This window comes from Suncus etruscus, chromosome 9 (genome assembly GCF_024139225.1).
Source record: "Suncus etruscus isolate mSunEtr1 chromosome 9, mSunEtr1.pri.cur, whole genome shotgun sequence".
NCBI lineage: Eukaryota > Metazoa > Chordata > Mammalia > Eulipotyphla > Soricidae > Suncus > Suncus etruscus.
Window position 1 is genome coordinate 82,938,328 of NC_064856.1, and position 22,344 is coordinate 82,960,671.

General features: G+C 41.6%; 1 protein-coding gene across 1 annotated transcript; it reads left to right on the top strand.

Moving 5' to 3' along the window:
* Positions 1 to 201: 201 nt before the first annotated feature.
* Positions 202 to 21,995, top strand: DEPDC7 (DEP domain containing 7). The gene is made up of 9 exons (XM_049780086.1): positions 202 to 296; positions 11,225 to 11,615; positions 15,043 to 15,170; positions 15,941 to 16,127; positions 19,263 to 19,474; positions 20,588 to 20,730; positions 21,111 to 21,236; positions 21,331 to 21,409; positions 21,679 to 21,995. Exons 1-9 carry the CDS (start codon positions 221 to 223, stop codon positions 21,870 to 21,872), a joined length of 1,536 nt encoding a protein of 511 aa, XP_049636043.1. The 5' UTR covers positions 202 to 220; the 3' UTR covers positions 21,873 to 21,995.
* The last annotated feature ends 349 nt before the right edge of the window (positions 21,996 to 22,344 follow it).

Sequence of the window (22,344 nt, forward strand, 5' to 3'; positions counted from 1 at the left end):
CGGGGTCGCGGGCGCAGGCCCCAGCACCTGGACAAGGCACCGTCCCGGGACCGCAGGTGACTCGCAGTCGGGGGGCGCACGTGACCCGCAGCGTGGGGCGAGGAGGCCGTGGGCGTGGCTAGCAGGGCGGGGCCAGCGATAGCCACGCCCCGCGCAATTAACCGGCCGCCCTGTCGCGCGCGCCGCTTTGCGGAGCCTGGATCCTCGCTGGGCGCGGGCCATGGCCACAGTGCGGGAGAAGGCGGCGGCGCTCAACGTCTCAGCCCTGCAGAGCCCCGCGCAGAGGAGGCCTCCGGGTAAGCGCCGAGGACCTCACCTGTGGGTGAGATTGCGGGGCTGGGATCCGTGGCCGGAGACCCCGCGCCGTGTGGGCGGCTCGGGCTCCGCTCTGGCTGCTGGGCTGCGGCCAGCCGAGCCCGCCGCCCCCAGAGTCTGGCTTTTACTTTTGCTCCGTTTCCCCCCATGAACTCACTTAATGGGGCTCCTGCGAGGTTCCACATCAGCACCTGCATGGCTGTCTGGCTCTGGGATTCATGCAGCTTGGGGGTAACGCCAGTGCTGGCAGCGAGTTGAGGGGCACAAGCCCACGTCGGTGCTCCAAAATGCACCCCCTGAAAGTGACATGGGGGTTTTCTGTTTGTTTTCTCAGCAGAAATTTGGGCAGGAAAAGTTGTTTCTTTGGTGGCACTGTCAGGACAAGCTACAGGTTGTTGCAGCGAATGGAACTTTTTGGAATATTATTATTCCAAAATATTATTGTATTATTCCAAAATAAAAAAAAATTTTTTTCAAATGATTTCTTGACATTGAGAGACGTTGGTGAATTCTGTCATCTTACTTAGGAGGCAATTTTTCTTCAGTGTCCAGATTTTATTCAGTTGGACGGTCCATTCCTAAATTTTGATTCTAGTTTATCTACTACTTAGTCAATCAAGCAGAGTTCAAGTTCTTGGGGGTAACAGTTGGGGGTTTCCCCCCCCCCCTTTTTTTGTTTTTCAGTTGAGTTTCAAGCTCTCCTCCCTTTCGGGACTGCCCAGTGGTAGTTAGAGGAATTGGTTGGTTCCTTAGCTGTCACAAGCCTCCCGCCTGCCCTTTGCAGTTGCCACTACTGAAACGGAAGGCGACAGTGGTCAAAGAAAAACACTCAACCCCAGCTGGTGCCATCTCGATGCTTCCAGTCTTGTGTTGGATTTACTTATATTTATACATGATCCTTTTTTGTGTGTGAGGGACCATATCAGGTCTATGTTTCAAGGACTAATCCCACCCAGATCTATGGTGACGGTCCTTCCAGGGCTTTGAGCTATCTCTCTGAGCTATCTATCTCCCTGACCCTGATTGGTCCCGTTTTAATTTTCAGATTGAGATAGAGAAGCTCTTTTTCACTTGTACTTTCCTAAATATTATTATAAAATGATCATCCATAGATAAGCACCTGGCTGCTCCTTTCAGGCTTTCTCCCCTTGTTTGACCCTTTGGGATTTAAAATCAAATAAATATGGGAAATAGCCTTGAGAGATCTTGAGGCCCACTTAGTCAGTGAACACCCCACATTTATTTATTTTGGTTTGTGGACCACACCTGGTGGTTTTACTAAGGGTTTTACTCCTGGCTCTGAACTCAGGGATCATTTGTGCTAACAACACTTGGGGGGAACCAAATGGGATGCTGGGATCAAATCCCTGGTGGGCTGCATGTAAGGCAAATGCTTACCTCTTGGACTAACGGCTACATCCCCACACCACCTTCAAAAACCATTTAACACGATGGAAAACATGGCATTATGTCGTCTATTGCTGAATAACCAATCCTGGGCTTTCTGCATTTGGGATCAAGTTTTCAACGGCACAAGGGATTCAACTTGAAGTACCTGACTTCTGAAGGGAGATTTGAGATACTGGTTAGCAGATTTGAGCTCTGGAGAACCCACTTTCCTCTATATTCCAGGTGCTCACTGCCTTTCTCATTTGTTTTACTTGCTGCACTTGGAACCTTTCCTATTAGCATTTGTTATCCTCCTTCCCTAGTTGCTCACAGCCTCAGTTAACTCGGTAATGGGAGCCTCTGGCGCTTGTGCCAGGCCTTCAACCCGGTGCTCTAGCAAGCAGCTAGCTCTGCACTTGTTTCCTTACCTAGTAGTAACTTCCATAGCTTCCAACTAGGTACCTAATTTTTGTTGAATGAGGCTTGCATGCTAAGCCTCCGTCAGTACTTTGAGGATACTTCAGATACTTCAGAAATGTGGCGTGTTACCATATTACCTTTATACTGTAACTTAATTCCTTCAATTCACCTGGTATCACTTTTCCAGGGAGCTCAACGTTCTTTCCATATGCTGCTGCCTCATTAGTCTCTATGAGTTAAAGCAGGGGCCAATGCCTATCTTTGTTGAGGGAATCTCTTCACATACTTTAAGTTATTCTTATTAGTCGAGACATATTTTACAGGCTTTAACCTGCCTTATTTAGAAATAGTCTTTTTTCAGCTTGGCAACTCTACAGCCAGCCACAAAGATGAAAATAAATTGAACCACTGAAACCAATTTGCCGTAAAAGTTTTGCAATGTTTGTATTGGTTTTAGCAAGTTTTCCCACATGGCCATAGATGCCTAATTTTAACACCTGGAACACATTTTTCAACAATTTTTCTATTTTTATAAAGTTTTGATTACTTATTAAAGTTGTTTTCCTTCGTCTTGACATTTATTTTGTAGTGTATTATAGCCTCCCATAAAAAATTCTTACATAAAATTATTCCTAAATAATGTAGGATTTACTTTTATTTTTCCCTTTTGGTTTTTGGGCCATACCTGCTGATGCTCAGGGCTTACTCCTGGTTCTGTGTTCGGGATTACTCCTGGTATGTGTTTAGGGATCACTCTTGGAGAAATTAGGGGACTATGTGAAGTGCCAGAAATTGAATACAGGTTAATTGTGTGCAAGGCAAGTACCCTTCCCACTGTAGTGTAGCTTCAGTCTCATATTTGTTAATTTCTGATGAAGAGTTAAATCCTCCATATTTGTAATGTCTTATCTTCCTATGTATGGCCTTTATTTGACTGGATACTGTTCAGACTTGACATGATCTAGCAAGTGTGAACAGATGAAGGAAAAACTGTTTGAGCTTAGTACAAGCCTCTTAGTTCAGTGTTAGGAAGAGTGACATCCTTTCTTTGCTTTTAAAATGTTTACAGTCGATTTAGATTTTTATTTTTTGGTTTGTTTGTTTTGGGGCCATGTCTGATGATGCTCAGGCATTACTCCTGCATTCAGAAATTTGCTTTCAAAGTCCAGAGTGCTAACCATTAACAATGAGAGAAATCGGCTTTCAGAAGTCATTCCTGGCAGGCTATGGGGACCATATGGGATGCCGGGGATTGAACCCAGTTGGTCATGTGTAAAGCAAACACCTGACCGCTGTTATTGCTCCAGCCCCTCAATTTAGATTTATATTTTAAAAAATCATCATTAGTACATAGATTCCCTGTATCTTTCACTCAGTTTCCTTATCTTACATTACTATAGTATCATTCATTTGTCAAAACTATGAAGCAGGGGCTGGAGAGATAGCACAGCAGTGTTTCCTTGCAAGCAGCCGATCCAGGACCTAAGGTGGTTGGTTCGAATCCCGGCGTCCCATATGGTCCCCCGTGCCTGCAAGGAGCTATTTCTGAGCAGATAGCCAGGAGTACCCCTGAGCACTGACGGGTGTCCTCCCACCTCTCTTCAGGATACTGTCTATTTAGTACATTGACTAGATCTGTCTCTTTTAGGTTGTGATGGTTTTCTCTTGTTAGTTATCCATCTGTTCATTCATTGCTGGCTACTGGTAAAGGCTGAAAGTAGGAATGGAAACCATGTCTCTAGGACTCTAAATCTCATTCTTTGTATTCATAGAACCTAGCTCTGTGCCTGCTGCACTGGCATAGTTATCACTATGTAAACATTATCCAGTAAACACAAAATTTCCGAACTTTATACTACTGGCATTTGGTTTGTTGATGTTGCCTATAGATTGTGGGATGTTTAGCAACATTCTTGGCCTTCTCCTATTCATTAGAGATATCAGGATCACTTTTCCCTCTTCAGCTTTCCTGTGACCACAGGAAATGTTACCTACATTGTCTACCATGGAGTAAAATCATCCACTAAGAACCACTTCTAAGTTGCTCTTCCTTAATTATGAGTTGCCTTTCCTTAAATGTTCTATTAGTGTCAATAATCTACAACTGACAGGTATTGAATAATTATTAGTTGGGGACAATTGACTTATAAAGCCATAAAAGAATCTGAACCTCTGCAAACTAAGGAAATTTGAATGAAACAATGCACACATTTACTGTTTCTTTAAGCTTGTGGAATTAAATGTGTTTTTTATTTTGAAAGTACTAGCATGAAAATAAAATTCTTTTTTTTTTTTTGTTTTGTTTTATCGGGTGCTCAGAAATTGCCCCTGGCTTGGGGGGACCATATGGGACGCGGGGGAATCGAACCGCAGTCCTTCCTTGGCTAGCGCTTGCAAGACAGACAGACACCTTACCTCTAGTGCCACCTTGCCGGCCCCGAAAATAAAATTCTTTAAGAAGTATTTTAGTAATTATGTGTCTTCTTATATTGGGATCATGATTTTGATATATAGGGATTTAGATTTTATTGTTAATTTGGGGCTTCCTCTTCAAGCCCATGTTCTTTGCTTTTCTCTTATGTTCCAATGCTTGCTTATTTCCACTCTATAGAAACCTGTGCTCTCTCTTGAATACATTTCCTCCTTTTCTCTCATCTTTCTAAGCACATTTCATTCAATTAAAAATTACTTTTCTGGGCCCGGAGATAGCGCAGCGGCATTGCCTTGCAAGCAGCCTATCCAGGACCAAAGGTGGTTGGTTCGAATCCCAGTGTCCCATATGGTTCCCCGTGCCTGCCAGGAGCTATTTCTGAGTAGACAGCCAGGAGTAACCTCTGAGCATCACCGGGTGTGGCCCAAAATCCAAAAGGAAAAAAAATACTTTTCTGGGACCGGAGAGATAGCACAGCAGCGTTTGCCTTGCAAGCAGCCGATCCAGAACCTAAGGATGTTGGTTCAAATCCCAGCATCCCATATGGTCCCCCGTGCCTGCCAGGAGCTATTTCTGAGCAGACAGCCAGGAGTAACCCGTGAGCACCGCCGAGTGTGGCCCAAAAACAAAAAAAAACAACCCCCCCAAAAAAATCTTTTCACACACACACACACACACACACACACACACACACACACACACACAGGCGGGGGGGGGGGAAGGGAGTAAACTTCAAATACATGCAAAGAGCAAGTCTTTGCTTTTTGAGAAATAGCTTATGTTAGTATGGTTCAGTGAGTAATGCATCAAAGAACTTAGCAAAGAACTTAACTTGAATGTATGAAGACCTGGGTTTGATTCTTGGCACTACCCAAGCACATAGCCAGGAGAAGCTCCTGAAGTGTGGCATACCCTCCCTTCCCAGAGAAAGAAAATAACTTGTTTTTATGGAAATAATGATAGGATTGTCTTGAAAGTAAAGCTTGCCTAGATTTACAGAGTATTTAAGAGTGTATGATATATTCGAGAACTTGTTTAAAACTATTTCAGAACCAGGTTACTTTTTAGAAAGCTTTTCAACTTGAATAGTGTCAAATGCTTTATTTTATTTCTTTTCTTTTTTTTTTTTTATTTTGTTTTGTTTTTGTTTGGGAGAGGGTCCAGTCCCAGCAGTGCTCACGGGTTACTCCTGGCTCTGTGCTCAGAAATCACTCCTAGCAGGCTCACGGACCATTTGGGATGCCAGGCATGAAACCTGAATCGGCCTCATGCAAGGCAAACGTCCTGCCCACTGTGCTATCACTCCTGCCCCTTTTACCATGCTTTATTTGCTATCCAACACCCTTATTTAAAAGAAGTAGAACCTCTGTCTCTAACATTTTATAATTGGCATGTTAGACTTAAAATCATGCTCGGGGCTTCCTTTGGGCTCTGTGTCAGAGATCACTCCTTACAGAGAGTGGGCGATCAATCATCTGGGGTTCTAGCTAGTAATCCAGGTCAGCTGCATGTAAGGCTGATTTTTTGTTTTGTTTTGGGGCCACACCTGGTAGTGCTCAAAGGCTACTCCTGGCTCTTCTGCACTCAGTAATTACTCTTGGAAAGCTCCCGGGGACCATATGAAATGCATAGGATCAAACCCTGGTCAGCCATGTGCAAGGCAAACTGCCCTCCCTGCTGTGCTATCACTCTGGCTTCCATTTTGATTCTTTTATCATAATGTTTTGGGTACACACATGAGGAGATGTAAGCAAGGATGCATCAAGGTGCAAATAGTGATGACTGCGAAAGATTTATTTAGCTCACATGAAAGTGAGGTTTAAGAACAAGCTAAAGCTTAAATTCTGATGATCAGACTTACAAAGCATTCATTGTAGATTTTGAGTCTCTTGAATCTTGGCTAGAAATCACATTAATTTGCTCCTACTGGGCTCTGTCTACAAACCAGTTTCATAAAAGATAAATATGTTGGAAACCAGTATGTGGGGGATCTATGTTTAGCAGGTAAAGACAGCATTTAGGAAAAAAAAACAGGCTATCCTGGTGTGGGTTTTGGCACATTAACTTGTCAGATTCAGAGTATGTTATGTAGTAAAGTATCTGCATGAACATGCGTTCCTTTGGGCCTGTGGGTGGTGGTGCTTGAAGGAAAAGATCCCAAGATGCAGCGCTTGGGAATTAATGGTCAGTGAGAATAGAAGGGACCTGAAACAGCTGAATTGTATCACTCCCAGAGAATGCTGGAAACATTGTGTGGCCCACAGGTGCCCACTATCCTGCTCTAACCTGTTTTTTAATCTTTTATACTTCATTATACAATGCACAAAACTTCCTGATTTCCCATCTTAAAGAAGCAAGTTAATATGGGGAAATTTATTCTGTCTTTCTTAATCCCCCTGGGAAGCTTAGCCTTTTCCACATCTTGAGGTTGTCTGTCTCCTTCCTTTCACCTTTTTTTTGGGGGGGGGGGCACACCCAACAGCGCTTAGGGGTTGCTTCTGGCAGGTTCAGAGGACCATAAGGGATACTGGGGATCGAACCCAGGTCCGTCTCGGGTCGGCTGTGTGCAAGGCAAACACCCTACCATTGTGCTATTGCTCCAGCTCTAACCTTTCACCTTCTTAATAAGTGAGTCAGCCTTATCTTTTAGAATTTGTATGCTAACCGACTTATAGATTAACTATTTCAACTTATGCTTTTTATCTTCAATATTACTACTAAGCCAAAGGTCTATTTCACTGATACATAAGGGCAGTCTAGTCTCTATAAATTGATTTTGTTATTTTCCTTTGCTTTTTTACTTGTGTACCATGGATTGTATACGTTACAGAATTTCTGATAAACTACCAGATTTTTCAGGCAGGGGAGGGGGATATTTTGCTTAGGGTTTATTCCTGGTTCTGCACTCAGGGGTTACACCTCGGAGTGCTCTCAGGAGGATCATATGGGGTGCCAGGGATTAAACCTGGGTAGGCCACATGCAAAGCAAATACCCTGCCTACTCTGATCTCTAAATTACCTGAGTTTAGGAATAGTGACCCCTAAATTTTAAATATTGACGAGGGTTTCACAAATCTTTAAATTGTTTGTAATATCATTACTTTGTTGATAATTCTTCCACTTAATCCCAGTCTTCAGTGAAAGGGTTAAAAAAATTATCTGGTGATGACTTTTAATATAGTTAAACTCTAGAAACAAAAAGCTTTTATTGGGGGCCGGAGAGATAGCAAGGAGGTAAGGTGTTTGCTTTATATGCAGGACAGTGGTTTGAATCCTGGCATCGTGTGTGTGTGTGTGTGTGTGTGTGTGTGTGTGTGTGTGTGTGTGTGTGTGTGTGTGTGTGTTTGAGACTCATCTGTTTGGCCCCTAGCTTTGCATGATCACCCGGAGTCCCTTGACCTACTGATAGGGAACCTAGCAATCAATGGGAGGCCACATATCCTATATGCAATACCTAAAACACACACAAGTTTCTAGTAGCCACAAAATTGCACTAGAAGTGAATACAGGGTGCCTGTTTTTTTATGCTCAGATGTTTATTGTAGCACAAAGGTGAATTTCAAAAATCTCAAGTTATGACTCGGCCTCATTAAGTGGGATTTTTTTTCTGTTTGTTTTGGGGCCACACCTGACTCTTGTGCTCAGGGGCCCCACTCGTGGAGGTGCTGGGGAGAACTGTAGACTGTGCTAGAATGCTTAGTCAAGGGCCTTGATCTTTGTACTAACTTCCTTAGTGGAGTTCTAATTAATGTCTTTCAGGAACTTATCCTTGTTTTCACCTTATATTTTCTTTTTCCTATTGTTTTGTGGGGATGGGATGGGGTGGGAGGTTGGTCTTGCCCATTGGTGCTCTGGTACTGCCCTGGGATGTTGCATTGTTGCTGGGAGACCATGCAGTTCTAGAGATAAACCCAGGTCTACAGCATAGAAAACATTGGTTCTTGCCCTTGGAGCTCTCTCCCCTGCTCTATAGTTTGACTGGATGGTAATTTCAAATACCTTATTTAATTACAGTTCTCTTTATTTTTTGCTACAGAGATCCCCAAACATATTTGGCCTTCCACCTTCTTTAAAAAAAAAATCAATCAGGGAACTGGCGTGATAGATAGCACGGTGATAGGGTGCTTGCCTTGCACGTGGCTGACCCTGGCTCGTGATCCGACATCCCATATGGTTCCTGAGCATTGCCAGGAGTAATCCCTGAGCATGGCCAGATGTGGCCCAAAAACCCAACCCTTCGAGAAAACAAAAGAAGCAGTTTGCATCCCATCCCCTACCCCCCTTTTTTTTCTGTTGTTTTGTCTACTTTGCCCACAAGTGAGCCAAGTTCAATTCCCTGGCATTCTGGTCCTGAGCCTTCTGAGGAGTGATCCTGAACATAGCCCGGTGTGGCCCCAAAACAAATCAGCAACAAAATAAAAACTATCCAGAAAGGTTTAAAAATATTAATTGATTCTACTAACTTGTGCATATCCATCTATAACTCAATGTAAATACTTGTCTGAAAAAATAATAGAAGTCCTATAGATCACCTGTTGGACCCCAGGCCAACCTCTCTCTTCCATTGTACCTAGATGTTATTCCTCACTTCTGTAGCAGCAAAGCCATGTCCGAGGGTGCCTCTGCCAGGTGGGTGATTTACATGTAAGGTTCTTCATGAGTTCTTGGCAAATAATTGATAACTATACAAGATCCTCCTTGATCTGCTCCCTCACCCCGAAGCCCATCTCAACTTTTCTCTGATCTCACTATCGCTCTCTCACCTGGTCTCTCCCACAGTCCATCCTGCTTTCCTTCCTGACCTAGCAGAGTGAATTCTATCCTCTGAGCTCTTGCTCTTTCTGTTCTCTGCTTTTCCTTGGATGTCTTGGAGGAGTTCACCCTGGCTGTCTCAGGTTTCTCCTCGGATAGCACCTTGTCAGAGAGTTTTTTGCTGACTTCCTTACTAAAGTAGCATTTTAAGTCTCTTTTATTTTTCTTTATATGCTGCTCTAACACATGTACTGTCTCTATCATCCCACAAGATGTAAATCCAGAAGAAAAGGAACTTTGGGTTTGAGTTTTAGTACAAGTACCTTACTCACAGTCAACCCAGATTCAAGTCCTGGCACCACATATGGTCCTTCATATGGTCCACATATGCCAGAATTGATCCTTAAGTGTAGTGCTAGGAATAAGCCCATCAACACACACACTGCCAGATGTGTCTCCCCCCACCTCCTAAAATGAAATAGAGATTTAACGGTGATCACTGTTGTAGGCTAGTGTAAGACAGTGTTTAAAGTATAATAGGCACTATACTTTTAAAAATTGCTATTAATGGGGCTGGAGAAATAGCATGGAGGTAGTGTGTTTGCCTTGCATGCAGAAGGCCGGTGGTTCGAATCCCGGCATCCCATATGGTCCCCCGAGCCTGCCAGGAGCAATTTCTGAGCATAGAGCCAGGAGTAACCCCTGAGCACTGCCAGGTGTGACCCCCCCCCCAAAAAAAAACCAAAAAAATTGCTATTAATAATTTACTGTTTTAGTAACAAGATACCCTTATAACTGTTCCTTACTAACAACTTTGAAAGTTGACACTCTTATTTTTATTTTTTTTTAAATACTGTGATTACAAACATGATTGTAGTTTGGTTTCAGTCATACAAAGAACACCACCCTTCACCAGTGCAACATTCCCACCACCAAGGCCCCCTATCTCTCTTCTCCCCCACCCCTGCCTGTATTCGAGACAAGCATTCTATTTCTCCTACTCATTAACATTGTCATGGTAGTTGTTAGTGTAGTTATCTTTCTAACTGCACTCACCACTCTGTGGTAAGCTTCATATCGTGAGCCAGTCCTTCTGGCCTTCATCTCTGGGGATTATAACAATAATGCCTATTATTTTTCTTAAAACCCATAGATCAGTGAGATTATTCTGTGTCTCTTTCCCTCTGGCTTATTTCATTCAGCATAACAGTTTCCATGTACATCCATGTATAGGAAAATTTTATGATTTTATCTCCTGATGGTTGCATAATATTCCATTGTGTATATGTACCACAGTTTCTTTAGCCATTCATCTGTTGAAGGGCATCTTTGTTGTTTCCAGAGTCTGGTTATTGTAAACAGTGCTACAATGAATATAGAAGTGAGATAGGGGTTTTGTATTGAGTTTTTGTGTTCCTGGGGTATATCCTGAAAGTTGACATTCTTGGCGGCCAGAGTGATAGCACAGTCACTAGGGCCTTTGTCTTATACATGGCAGACCTTGGTTTGATCCTCGGCATCCCACATGTCCCCCTAGACTTCCAGGGGGTAATTTCTGAACACACAGTCAGGAGTCATCCCTAATACTGCTGGGTGTTGCCCAAAAACAAAACAAAAAGAATAAAGAAAGAAAGTTAACATTTTTTTTGGGGGGGGGGTTTTGGGCCACACCCACTTGATGCTCAGGGGTTGCTCCTGGCTATGCGCTCAGAAATCGCCCCTGGCTTGGGGGGACCATATGGGACGCTGGGGGAGTGAACCATGGTCCTTCCTTGGCTAGCGCTTGCAAGGCAGACACCTTACCTCTAGCGCCACCTTCCTGGCCCCGAAAGTTAACACTCTTGCTTACAGGTTGCTTAGAGAGGATCCTTATTATTCATAATCAAGATTACTCTATCATAATTTTTCCTGTTTTAGGTTTCTGTGTTGCTCAGAAGCCATTTGGGGCTACGTATGTGTGGAGCAGCATCATAAACACTCTTCAGACACAAGTAGAAGTGAAAAAACGAAGACACCATTTAAAAAGACACAATGACTGTTTTGTTGGTTCGGAAGCTGTGGACGTCATTTTTTCTCACCTAGTTCAGAACAAATATTTTGGGGATATAGATATTCCTCGAGCCAAAGTGGTGCGAGTGTGTCAAGCACTGATGGACTATAAAGTATTTGAAGCAGTTCCAACCAGAGTCTTCAGAAAAGATAAAAAACCCACCTTTGAAGATAGTAGTAGCAGCCTGTATAGATTCACGACGATACCTCATCAAGAAAGTCAATTAGACAAAGAAAACAAGTCATACTCACCTTCTGGGTTAGTATATTTTGTTAGAACTTCACGATCACATCAGCAAGATTTTGTCTACTGTTAATGAGATACTGACTGGTTTTATGTTACTTTGAACCCGTTAATTAGGCTCACTTGGGACTGGGTAAATTTGATGACTTGGTTATCTCCTAGAGTTCTTGTTTGCTCACATTTTACATTTAGCAGAAAGCACCAGCTGTATTGATGCGTTTTTACTTTTCTGCTTCCAAGTTCTAATTTGGGACCAGGTTAGAGTTTAGGCACAAGCAGTATGAGAACCAAGGTGAAGGAAGGCATGTTCATAAGTCACTAGGATCCAGATGACAACTGTGATGTCTGAAAGGTGTCTGAGAGCCAGAATGCAGATGGCTGCGTATGAATAAACCCAGGAGTCTGTCTGCACTTGCTCAGTCAGGTGTTGGGCAATCCCCAGAGGGTTTTTAAACCCAACAAGGGGGTCGTAGTGATAGTACAGTTTAGGGCATTTGTCTTGCACGTGGCTGACCCAGGACAGACCTGGTTCAATCCCTGGTGTCCCTGATGATCCCCCGAGCCTGCCAGGAGTAAATTTCTGAGCATCACCAGGTGTGGCCCCCCCAAAAAAATAAACACAACAGGTTTGTGTTTTTGTTTACTTTTGAGTCACAGCCAGCAGTGCTCAGGGATTACTTCTGGCTCTATGCTCAGAAATCACTCCTGGCAGGCTCGGGGGACCATATGGGATGCCGGGATTTGAACCACCGTCCTTCTGCATGCAAGGCAAATGCCCTGCCGCCATTCTATCTCTCTGGTCCAAGTTTGTGTTTTTGAGAAGACTGCCCTGATGCCTAGAGAGACAGCCTGGGACAGAGAGCTCAGTGGGCTTTTCTCTGAAAGTGTTGTGGTTTGCAGAGAAGCAGTTCAAAGCAGAGAGAAAGCCCAGAAAAGGGGGATAGGAACAGAACTGTGGCATCCAGTGACTGAAAGTGCTTCAGGTGAATAGTCTGTGAACTTAATTCTTTGTCATAACAGAATTCCCTCCCCACTTTATTTCCTTCGGCAGTGCAGAGGTGCCTGTGTAAATAAAGTTCTGAAAGTTGAGATAGGACCTTAAATCAGTTTTTGTGTATTCATTTTTAGGGTTTTTGTTTAGCAGGGGAGACCACCCCCTGCAGTGCTCTGGGGATCATGTGGGGCCAGAGATGGAATTGGGGGCTACAGCATGCAAAGTATGTACTCAGCCCTTTGGGCTCTCTGGCCACTTTTTCAAATATTCTTGTTTGTTTTGTTTTTGGGCCACACCCGGCAGTGCTCAAGGGTTACTCCTGGCTCTGTTCAGAAATTGCTCCTGGGAGGCTCAGTGGACCATGTGGGATGCTGTGAATTGAACCCAGGTTCATCCTGGGTCAGCCTCTTTCTTGCAAAGCAAATGTCCTACCACTGTGCTCTCTCTCCAGGCCCTCAAATAGTTTTATATTTTATACAATATAAGAACATTATTGCTGTATGAGAAAGGTGAAGACATGGTAGTGTACAGTGAATGTGTTCTACTGGCAGATCTACATACTTTCTCTGAAAACATAGGAGCCAGATATGTTTAGAATTTTGGGCTTATGGGGCCAGAGAGATAATATAGAGAGAGGGTTGGGCTCTTGCCTTGCTTGCAGCTGACCTGGTTTCATCTCTAGTCTCCCATATCATCCCCTATTAATTACCAGGAATAATTTCTGAGTGCTGGTCAGGAGTAATGCCTGAGCTTTGTTGGGTATGGCCCCAAACCAAAAAAACTTTTCATTTTTGCTTCTGGATTTTTGGCCACACCCGGGAGCGCTCAGGGATTCCTCCTGGCTTTGTGCTCAGAAATCACTCCTGGCAGGCTCAGGGGATGAGATAGGATGACAGGGATAGAATTCGGGTCGGCTGTGCAAGGCAGCTGCTCTACTGCTGTGCTATCACTGTGTCCCCCCAATTTTTTTAATCTTGTATTTTGTTTGTTTGATTTTGGGGGGGCATACCTGTCAGGGCAGGAAGATTCTTACCAGGCTGGAGGGCATACTTTTGAAGGCAAGAATATCGGATTCAGTCCCCAGCAGTACATGGTCCCCTGAACACCACTGGATATGGCCCCCAAATAAAACAAACGAAAAAAGAATTATAAATCTACATATGGAAAGTGATCAGCACCATCCCCCAAGTAAAGCCTCTATAATAGAGATAATTGATTAGAATAGCATAATGGAAATGTGATCATTTTTAAAGTTGGAGACTGCTGCGCAAGAACTATAGTACAGCAGAAAAGGTTTTTGCTTGCATGTGGTTGATCCAGATTCAATCCTCAGAATCCCATTTGTGTCCTTGAACTTTCGGGGTAATTTCTGAGTGCAGAGCCAGAAGTAAATCCTGAGTACCCCTGGATTTGGCCCTCCCCCATCCTCTGAAAAATTGGAGACTAATTTTGTTTATTTGTTTTTGGGCCACACATGACAAATACTCAGGGGTTACTTCCTGGCTCTGTGCTCAGAAATCACGCCTGGCAGGCTCGAACTCGGTTGGCAGCATGCAAGGCAAAGACTACCCACAGTGCTATCGCTCTGGCCCCAAGACTAAAATTTTTTGCCATTGAATTCTTTGTTGCTATTGTTGTTGTTGTTGTTCTAATTGGGGCCACATTAGAGGTGCTGAGGGAATACTTATGCTTCTGTGCTTAGAGATTGCTCCTACTGATGCTCAGGGGCCATATGTCATGCTGTAGTTAGCTGTATACAGATAACCACTATATTATTTCTCGGGCCCCTTGATTTTCTTAACTATAAGTTAAGAAAAGTTTCAAAGAGAAACTTATTTAGGTATACACTTTCATGCTTAAGAAAAAGATGGAATGTTTTGTTTTCATTTATTTGTTTTATATTTTTATATTTGTTTTATATTTGGGGTCATGCCTGGTGGAATGTTTCGGTTTCATTTATTTGTTTTATATTTTTATATTTGTTTTATATTTGGGGTCATGCCTGGTGATGCTCAGGGGTTACTCCTGGCTCTGAGTTCAGAAATTATACCTGGAAGGCTCAGGGACCATATGCGATGCTAGAGATCAAACTTGGGTCAACCATGTCAAGGCAAATGCCCTTTCCACAGTGATATCGCTCCTGCTTATATTTCTGTGTCTAAAATTTGCATTTGTTGGGGCCAGAGCAGTAGTATAGCCTTGCATGTGGCCAACCTAGGGACGACCCAAGTTTAATCCTCAGCATCCCATATGATCCCTGAGCCTGCCAGAAAAGATTTCTGACCACAGAGCCAGGAGTAATCCCTGAGTGGTACCAGTGTAGCTGCCCCCAAATATGCATTTGTTGTAGTTTTACAAACTTTCCAGAAACACTCAATGTTCTAAAATACTGAAGTCTTTATGTAAGCTTGTTAATAAACATTGACATATGAAATAAATTCACGTTAGGTATGCAGATACATTATGTGAGTCACCTGATATTAAATCGTCGAGTTTAGAGGATCTGTGGGAAAATCTGAGTTTAAAGCCAGCCAATTCTCCTCGCATAAACATCTCTGCAACCTTGTCTCCACAAGGTAAGTGAAAGATGATATGATGATGGGAAACCTGACTTCAAGGCAGTTATTTAACATTTTTCAGTCTTAACCTTTATTAGGATTTAAATATTCAAACACAAAGAAAGAGCACACTGTATCGAAGCTGTTTATATTAAATTTTAACAGAGGTCTATTATCTTTAACAAATAGATCAGTGTTGCAATTCTTGAACACTGACTTTTGTCCAATCAGCTGGCAGAGATTCAGATCTGAAATGTCTGGCATGCAGATTTTTATTTGAATTATGTTGTCGCATATTTCTTTTCCTAATATTGCATTTAGGTTATAAAAATGGAAATTTACATTAAAACATTAACCTAGACTTTTTCATGTTTTCTCTTGTCTGTGGCAATGGAATGTGACTGATTTCCACCTTCACTCCCTCTTCCCAATTGTGGAAACCTTGAGTGGAATAATCTGCAGCCAATAGTTTAAGCCACTTTTCAGCTTCAATGAGTCATTCTTTCTTCAGAGTCCTTATTAACATGTTATATGACTCGATTTCTTATCTCTAACATTCTCTTTTTATAGTATAAAGCATGAGAAGAATTCTTGCGTTCAAAGTCTATTCTCCTAGACCTTAAAAAATAAATCTTGAATTGTTTGACCTGGCTATAAAAGTTTATTCTGCGAGGTTGACTTTTTTTGTTGTTGGCCATAAAAGTCATTGCCTTGACAAATATTGTGGTGGTGAGCTATATACTCTCTATTAACTGATACTTTTTACCTTGTCATTTTTTTCCTATTAGTTATTAATGAAGTATGGCAAGAAGAAACAATTGGGCGTTTACTTCAACTTATAGATCTTCCACTTCTTGACTCCTTACTCAAACAGCAAGCGGCTATACCCAAAGTTCCTCTGCCTAGGAGGCAGCCTGATTTGGTCAACAGTAGTTATTTGGATCGAGGGATTCTCAAGGCTTACAGTGACTCTCAGTATGTAGAAATCTGTAGTATTTGATATGTTTATATGAAGATTCTAGGTAGCGACTTTATGGTCTTTTTAATTCTTCTAGGATCTGTTAGTATTTCAGTTCAGTTAGTATTTGGGAAGGGGAGAATAAAATTACCTTAATAAAGTTAGAAAAAAATTTTTTTCCATGTACTTTTTTCACACTTATTTTACACAATTTACCTCCATGTCAGGTACTTGTGCATATAGTTTCAGAACTGTTTATGAGGTGGGCCGGAGAGATAGCACAGCAGTAGGGTGTTTGCCTTGCACACTGCTGACCGGGACGGAGCCAAGTTCGATTCCCAGAATCCTGTATGGTCCCCTGAGCTTGCTAGGAGCAATTTCTGAGCGCAGAGCCAGGAACACTTGAGCGCCATCGGGTGTGACCCAGAAACAAAATAACAAAAAAAAAAAACCCAAAACAAAACAAAGCTTTATGAGAACAAACGATGATATAAAGGTGAAGAAAATAAATATTAACTACCACTTTCAGTGAAATGCCAGCTGGACAATTTCAGAAATAACATTATATTTCAAGAAATTAAATAGCGGGACCGGAGAGATAGCATGGAGGTAAGGCGTTTGCCTTTCATGCAGAGGTAATTGGTTCGAATCCTGGCATCCCATATGGTCCCCCAAGCCTGCCAGGAGCAATTTCTGAGCATAGAGCCAGGAGTAGCCCCTGAGTGCTGCCGAGTGTGACCCAAAAACCCAAAAAATAAAAAAATAAAAAAGAAATTAAAAGCAATATTTATTTTGCTGATATATCCAGATTTTTTTTTAAAACCATCTCTAGGAAGGGGCCAGAGTGGTAGCACAGTGGTAGGGTACTTAGTAAATAATCAGTGATGCTCAAGGATTATTCCTGATCACAGGAAATGAACTGAGGTCATTTCATTTGGTCATGGTAGTTTTAGTTGTCCTGGGCCAAAGATAGAACAGGAATCATGTCTTTTACCTCGCATGAGACTGACTTATACAGCCTCTCAGTTACCACCTGTAGATGTGACTCAAACCCTGCCCCCCAAAACAAAAGTTGTTCAGAATCCATAGAAGAGATATGATTTTTTTCTTGGGGGGGAGGATACCCAGCAGTGCTCAAGGGTTACTCCTGGCTCTGCACTCAGAAATTACTCCTGGCAGGCTTGGGGGACCATATAGGATGTTAGGGATTGAACCCAAGTCAACTGTATGCAAGGCAAACACCCTACCCACTATGCTACCACTCTGGCCCCTAAGATGGGCTTTTGTTTTGTTTTGTTTGGGGGTCACACTCAGTGGTGCTCAGCAGTTACTTCTGGCTCTGCACTCAGAAATCGCTCCTGGCAGGTTTGGGAGGCTATCTGGGATGCCGAAATTCGAACCACCATCTGTCCTGGGTGCAAGGCAAATGCCCTACTGCTTTGCTATTGTTCAGGCCCCAAGATGGTTTTTCTTGTGTTTTCTTTTGTTTTTTTTGGGCCACATCCAGCAGCGCTCAGGGATTACTCCAGGCTCTGTACTCAGAAATCGAGCCTGGCTCTGGGGACCATATGGGATGCTGGGGATCAAACCCGCATCCATCCTGGGTCAGCCGTGTGCAAGGCAAACACCCTACCACTGTGCTACCACTCCAACCCCTTCCTAGAGATGGTTTTTAAAAAATGAATCTAGATATATCATCAAAATAAATATTGCTATTTTATTTCTTGAAGTGTAGTGTTACTTCTAAAATTGTCCAGCTGGCATTTCACAGAAAGTGGTAGTTAATATTTAATTGTTTTGAAACTTTACCTCTGGCCTAATAGGTCATACTTAGAACTCTTGAAGTAAGCTACATTATATGGTGATTGCCCTCTTCAGCACTGCATTTATAGAAATTCAAATTAGAAATTTTAATTTAAATCAGAATAACAGAGATTACCAAGGTCTTCTGCAAGGATGATGTAAACATTTGCTAATTGTTAGAGGGAGGGAGAAGAAATTTTGGTTTGGAAGTTAGTTCTGCAATCTTGTATCTTGCCTCAGAACTCTGAGCAACTAAATTTAGAGTTTGGGGGCTTGTAAATTTTAAGAGTATTTTATTTGATATTTTTGTTTTCGAGCCACAGCCAGCTGTACTCAGGGTTCACTCCTGGCAGAAATCAGGGATCATATGCAGGTGCAGGGATTGAAGCCGAATTGGCAGCATACAAGGCAAGAACCTCAACCTTACTATCTCATCAGTCTCATAGAGTTGTGTGTATTTGTGTTTTTCAGTAAAATTTGAATTTTGGTATATTATAGATCTGTGTTGTTAATAACATTTTTAGGGGGTTTTTGGGCCACACCTGACGATGGTCAGGGGTTACTCCTGGCTGTCTACTCAGAAATAGCTCCTGGCAGGCATGGGGGACCATATGGGACACCGGGATTCGAACCGACCACCTTTTGGTCCTGGATCGGCTGCTTGCAAGGCAAACGCCACTGTGCTATCTCTCCGGGCCCGTTAATAACTTTTTTAAAAAAGAGAAAAAATATGTGTTTGGAGAGATAGCACAGTGGTAGGGCTTTTGCCTTAAATGCATAAGGATGATGGTTTGAATCCCAGCATCCCATATGGTCCCCAGAGCCTGCCAGGGGCGATTTCTGAGCATAGAGCCAGGAGTAGCCCCTGAGTGCTGCCGGGTGTGACCAAAACACCAAAAAAAAACAAAAAACAAAAAAACAAAAACAAAAGAGAGAGAGAGAGAGAGAGAGAGAGAGAGAGAGAGAGAGAGAGAGAGAGAGAGAGAGAGAAATATGATAGTTCAAACTGTTTACCTGTGGTACATGACCTTGGTGTATATTTAAAACTGTACTTATCTGAGAGCCAGAATGATAGCACAGCAGGTAGCATGCTTGCTTTGTATGTGGCCAATCCGATATGGTCCCCCCAGTACTGACAGGAGTGAGGGCTGAGTGCAGTCAGAAGTAATCCCTTAGTGTTGCTGGGTGTAGCCTAAAAACACCCTCTCCCCTCCAAAAGTTGTACTTATTTTTTTCAAGTGTGTAGAAGTGTTCTCTTGGTTACAAACTTGAAATAGCTAGCTAGTAACTTAGATACTGTGTGTAATTTGTTCTTCTTTACTTTTTAAAACAACTTTTTTCCTCCATAGGGAAGATGAGTGGCTCTCTGCAGCAATTGACTGCTTGGAATACCTTCCAGACCAGGTGGTTGTGGATATAAGCAGAAACTTTCCCGAGCAACCAGATAGAATAGACCTAGTGAAAGAGCTTCTGTTTGATGCCATTGGCAAATATTACAACAGCAGGGAACCTCTGTTAAATCACTTATCTGATGTTCATAATGGAATCGCAGAACTCTTAGGTAAATAAGGTCTTTCTGGATTCTAGAATTTATCCTTTGGAGGAAGTAGGGAAAAGTTCATTGTTCTTAATATACACCACAGTGGTACCAATTCAAACTGGGAGATGATCTGGATTAATCTATGTGAAGTATGTTTATTCCAAAATTTCTAGAACTTATTTGGTAAGAGGTTCTACATAAAGCAATACAGGAACTTCTGACTACTACAGGAGAATGATGATCTTATTCACTGGAATTTTAATCAGTTATAGGTGCCAGAGAGATAGCACAGTGGTAAGGCATTTGCCTTGCATGCAGCTGAACAGGGACAGACCTGGTTCAATTCCTGGCATCTATATGGTCCCCTGATCTTGCCAGGAACAATTTCTGAGCACAGAGCCAGGAGTAAACCCCTGAGCATCACTGGGTGTGGCCCAAAAACTAATCAATCATCAGTCAATAAACTGCTTTAAAAAATATATGTTATACTCTTTTTTTTTTTTTTGGTTTTTGGGCCACACCTATTTGACGCTCAGGGGTTACTCCTGGCTATGCGCTCAGAAATCGCTCCTGGCTTGGGGGGACTATATGGGATGCTGGGGGATCGAACCGCAGTCCGTCCTACACTAGCGCTTGCAAGGCAGACACCTTACCTCTAGCGCCACCTCTCCCGCCCCATATGTTATACTCTTTAGACTGCATTTATCATTGCCACCCTACTCATTCCACCAACCAGTCTTTAAAACAAAAGACATTCTTCTTTGACTATCTTCCAGACAGTTCCATTTGATTTGTTGAAAATAAATTGGGGTTTTAGAGAATTCTTCCTTTTATTTCTCAAGTTGAGTTCTCTTACATGATGTGCCCTTGAAATGTATTAATAAAAAACATAAGCTGGGAATTTACAAAGCCAAGACTTAATAGGATTAGTATATAACAAGGAATTTAGATATTATTTGCTGCTTTGATAAAATAGGCTGCCTTTATAGTATGGTCATTCATGTAAGTCTTAGTATTTTGCTTTTGGGAATAGTTTTGAATAAATTTACTATTTAAGCTTTAATTTGAATTTTGTTCTGTTTAAAGTTATACTTACTTAAAATTAAAAGCAATTTTCCCCCCTTTTGGTTGAAGTGAATGGAAAGACTGAAATAGCATTAGAAGCTACTCAGCTCTTTTTAAAGCTTTTGGATTCCCAAAATAGAGAAGAATTTAGAAGACTACTGTATTTCATGGCTGTCGCAGCAGATCCATCTGAATTTAAATTACAGAAAGAAGTAAGACTTTTGTTTGTTATGTATCTGGTTTTTGGCTCACACATGGCAATGCCCAGAGCTTGCTTAGCGAATTGATCATGGTATTTCTCAATGGAGCCACCAAGATGTCAAGGAAAGAATCTGGGGGTTCTCTGCATGAAAGTATGTGCTCATGCTTTTTGAGCTATTTCTCCCTGGTCCTGTATTAGTACCCTTGATATTTATAGGACCCATATCAGATAATTTTATCTTTAGCATCAACAGTGCTGAAATTAGAAATAGCTACGACTTAACATTGCATCTATAATTGTTTTGAAGGCCCCCAGGTGGGGTGGATGCATCTATAATTTTTATAAGCATAATATATTCTGCTATCTGTTATTGTTATTTTTTTTTTATAGAGTGACAACCGAATGGTTGTGAAAAGGATATTCTCAAAAGCTATTGTGGAAAATAAAAATTTATCTAAAGGCAAAACTGATCTGCTGGTACTCTTCTTAGTGGATCATCAAAAAGATGTTTTTAAGGTAAAACTCTTGACAGGACTTGTGCTTATGTAATAAATATTTAGGTTTAAATATGTTTGAATAATTTCTCACAATCTTTTTTTTTCCCCTTAAGATTCCAGGAAGTCTACATAAAATAGTCAGTGTTAAATTGATGGCGATTCAGAAAGGAAGAGATCCAAATAAAGACACAGGTAATCTGAGACGTTATCATCATGATCTTCTAAAGGAAAATTCCTAGTGTGTATTTGAAAAGAGTTGCTGTAGTTGTTAAGCATATAGCTTAAATTTAAGTACAGTGTTCTTCATCATTTACTCAGACTTACATTATCCATGTCAACCACAACTTGACTAAGTTTAGAGTTAGCATAGTTTAGTATTGTCAATGTATTTTACAATGTGGGGGAGAAAAATAATGAGTATAAAAATACTGATTTTTAACTTTTTACTTTGAAACTTCAAGGATATATTTATTGCCAGAGAATTGATCAAGGTGACTATTCTGACCATATACAGAAGGCAACCAAAGATGAACTGTTAACTTTACTAAAAACTATTGATGAAGATTCAAAACTGTCTGACAAAGAGAAGAAAAAAAGGCTGAGGCAATTCTATAAGTGTCACCCACACATCTTTAGTGAATATTTTGGAGACTGATAATACTAGCTAGATAAGATTTATATATTTAAAAAATTATGTATTCTAAAGATCCTATCATATTTGTAAGCTTGGAAGTTCTTTTAAATGTGAAACTTTGAAATAAAAACATTTTTTTTATAACTGCGTGTGTTTAAAATTGAATGTGGTGTATTGCTGTAAGTGTTGACCTCTCTTAGGCGAGTTGATTTATAATTGTGCACAATAGTTGATAGAACAGCATAGGAATTAAATGATGTGGCACTGCAATGTGTATATAAGAAAATATTAAACAGTAAGAAAGTCTATAATTAAATGTTAATAGGAGCGTGGTTTGTACCTTGAAAGGTACTCCTTAAATACAAGATAGAAGTTTAGGCTTTGATAAAGTGAAACTGCTAATTACATAAACTGTAGACAAGTCAGAAATTGAATTGCCCTAATACTTTAGAAAACTTAAATATCTTTCAAAGATTAGTATGGAAAAACTTCA

What these genes read in the sequence shown, in the direction of transcription:
- DEPDC7 (XM_049780086.1), top strand. Translation starts at nt 221, where the DNA reads ATGGCCACAGTGCGGGAGAAGGCGGCGGCGCTCAACGTCTCAGCCCTG. An exon ending in CGCGCAGAGGAGGCCTCCGG is followed by an intron (nt 297 to 11,224) that starts GTAAGCGCCGAG and finishes TTCCTGTTTTAG; the next exon opens with GTTTCTGTGTTGCTCAGAAG. An exon ending in TGCAACCTTGTCTCCACAAG is followed by an intron (nt 15,171 to 15,940) that starts GTAAGTGAAAGA and finishes TTTTCCTATTAG; the next exon opens with TTATTAATGAAGTATGGCAA.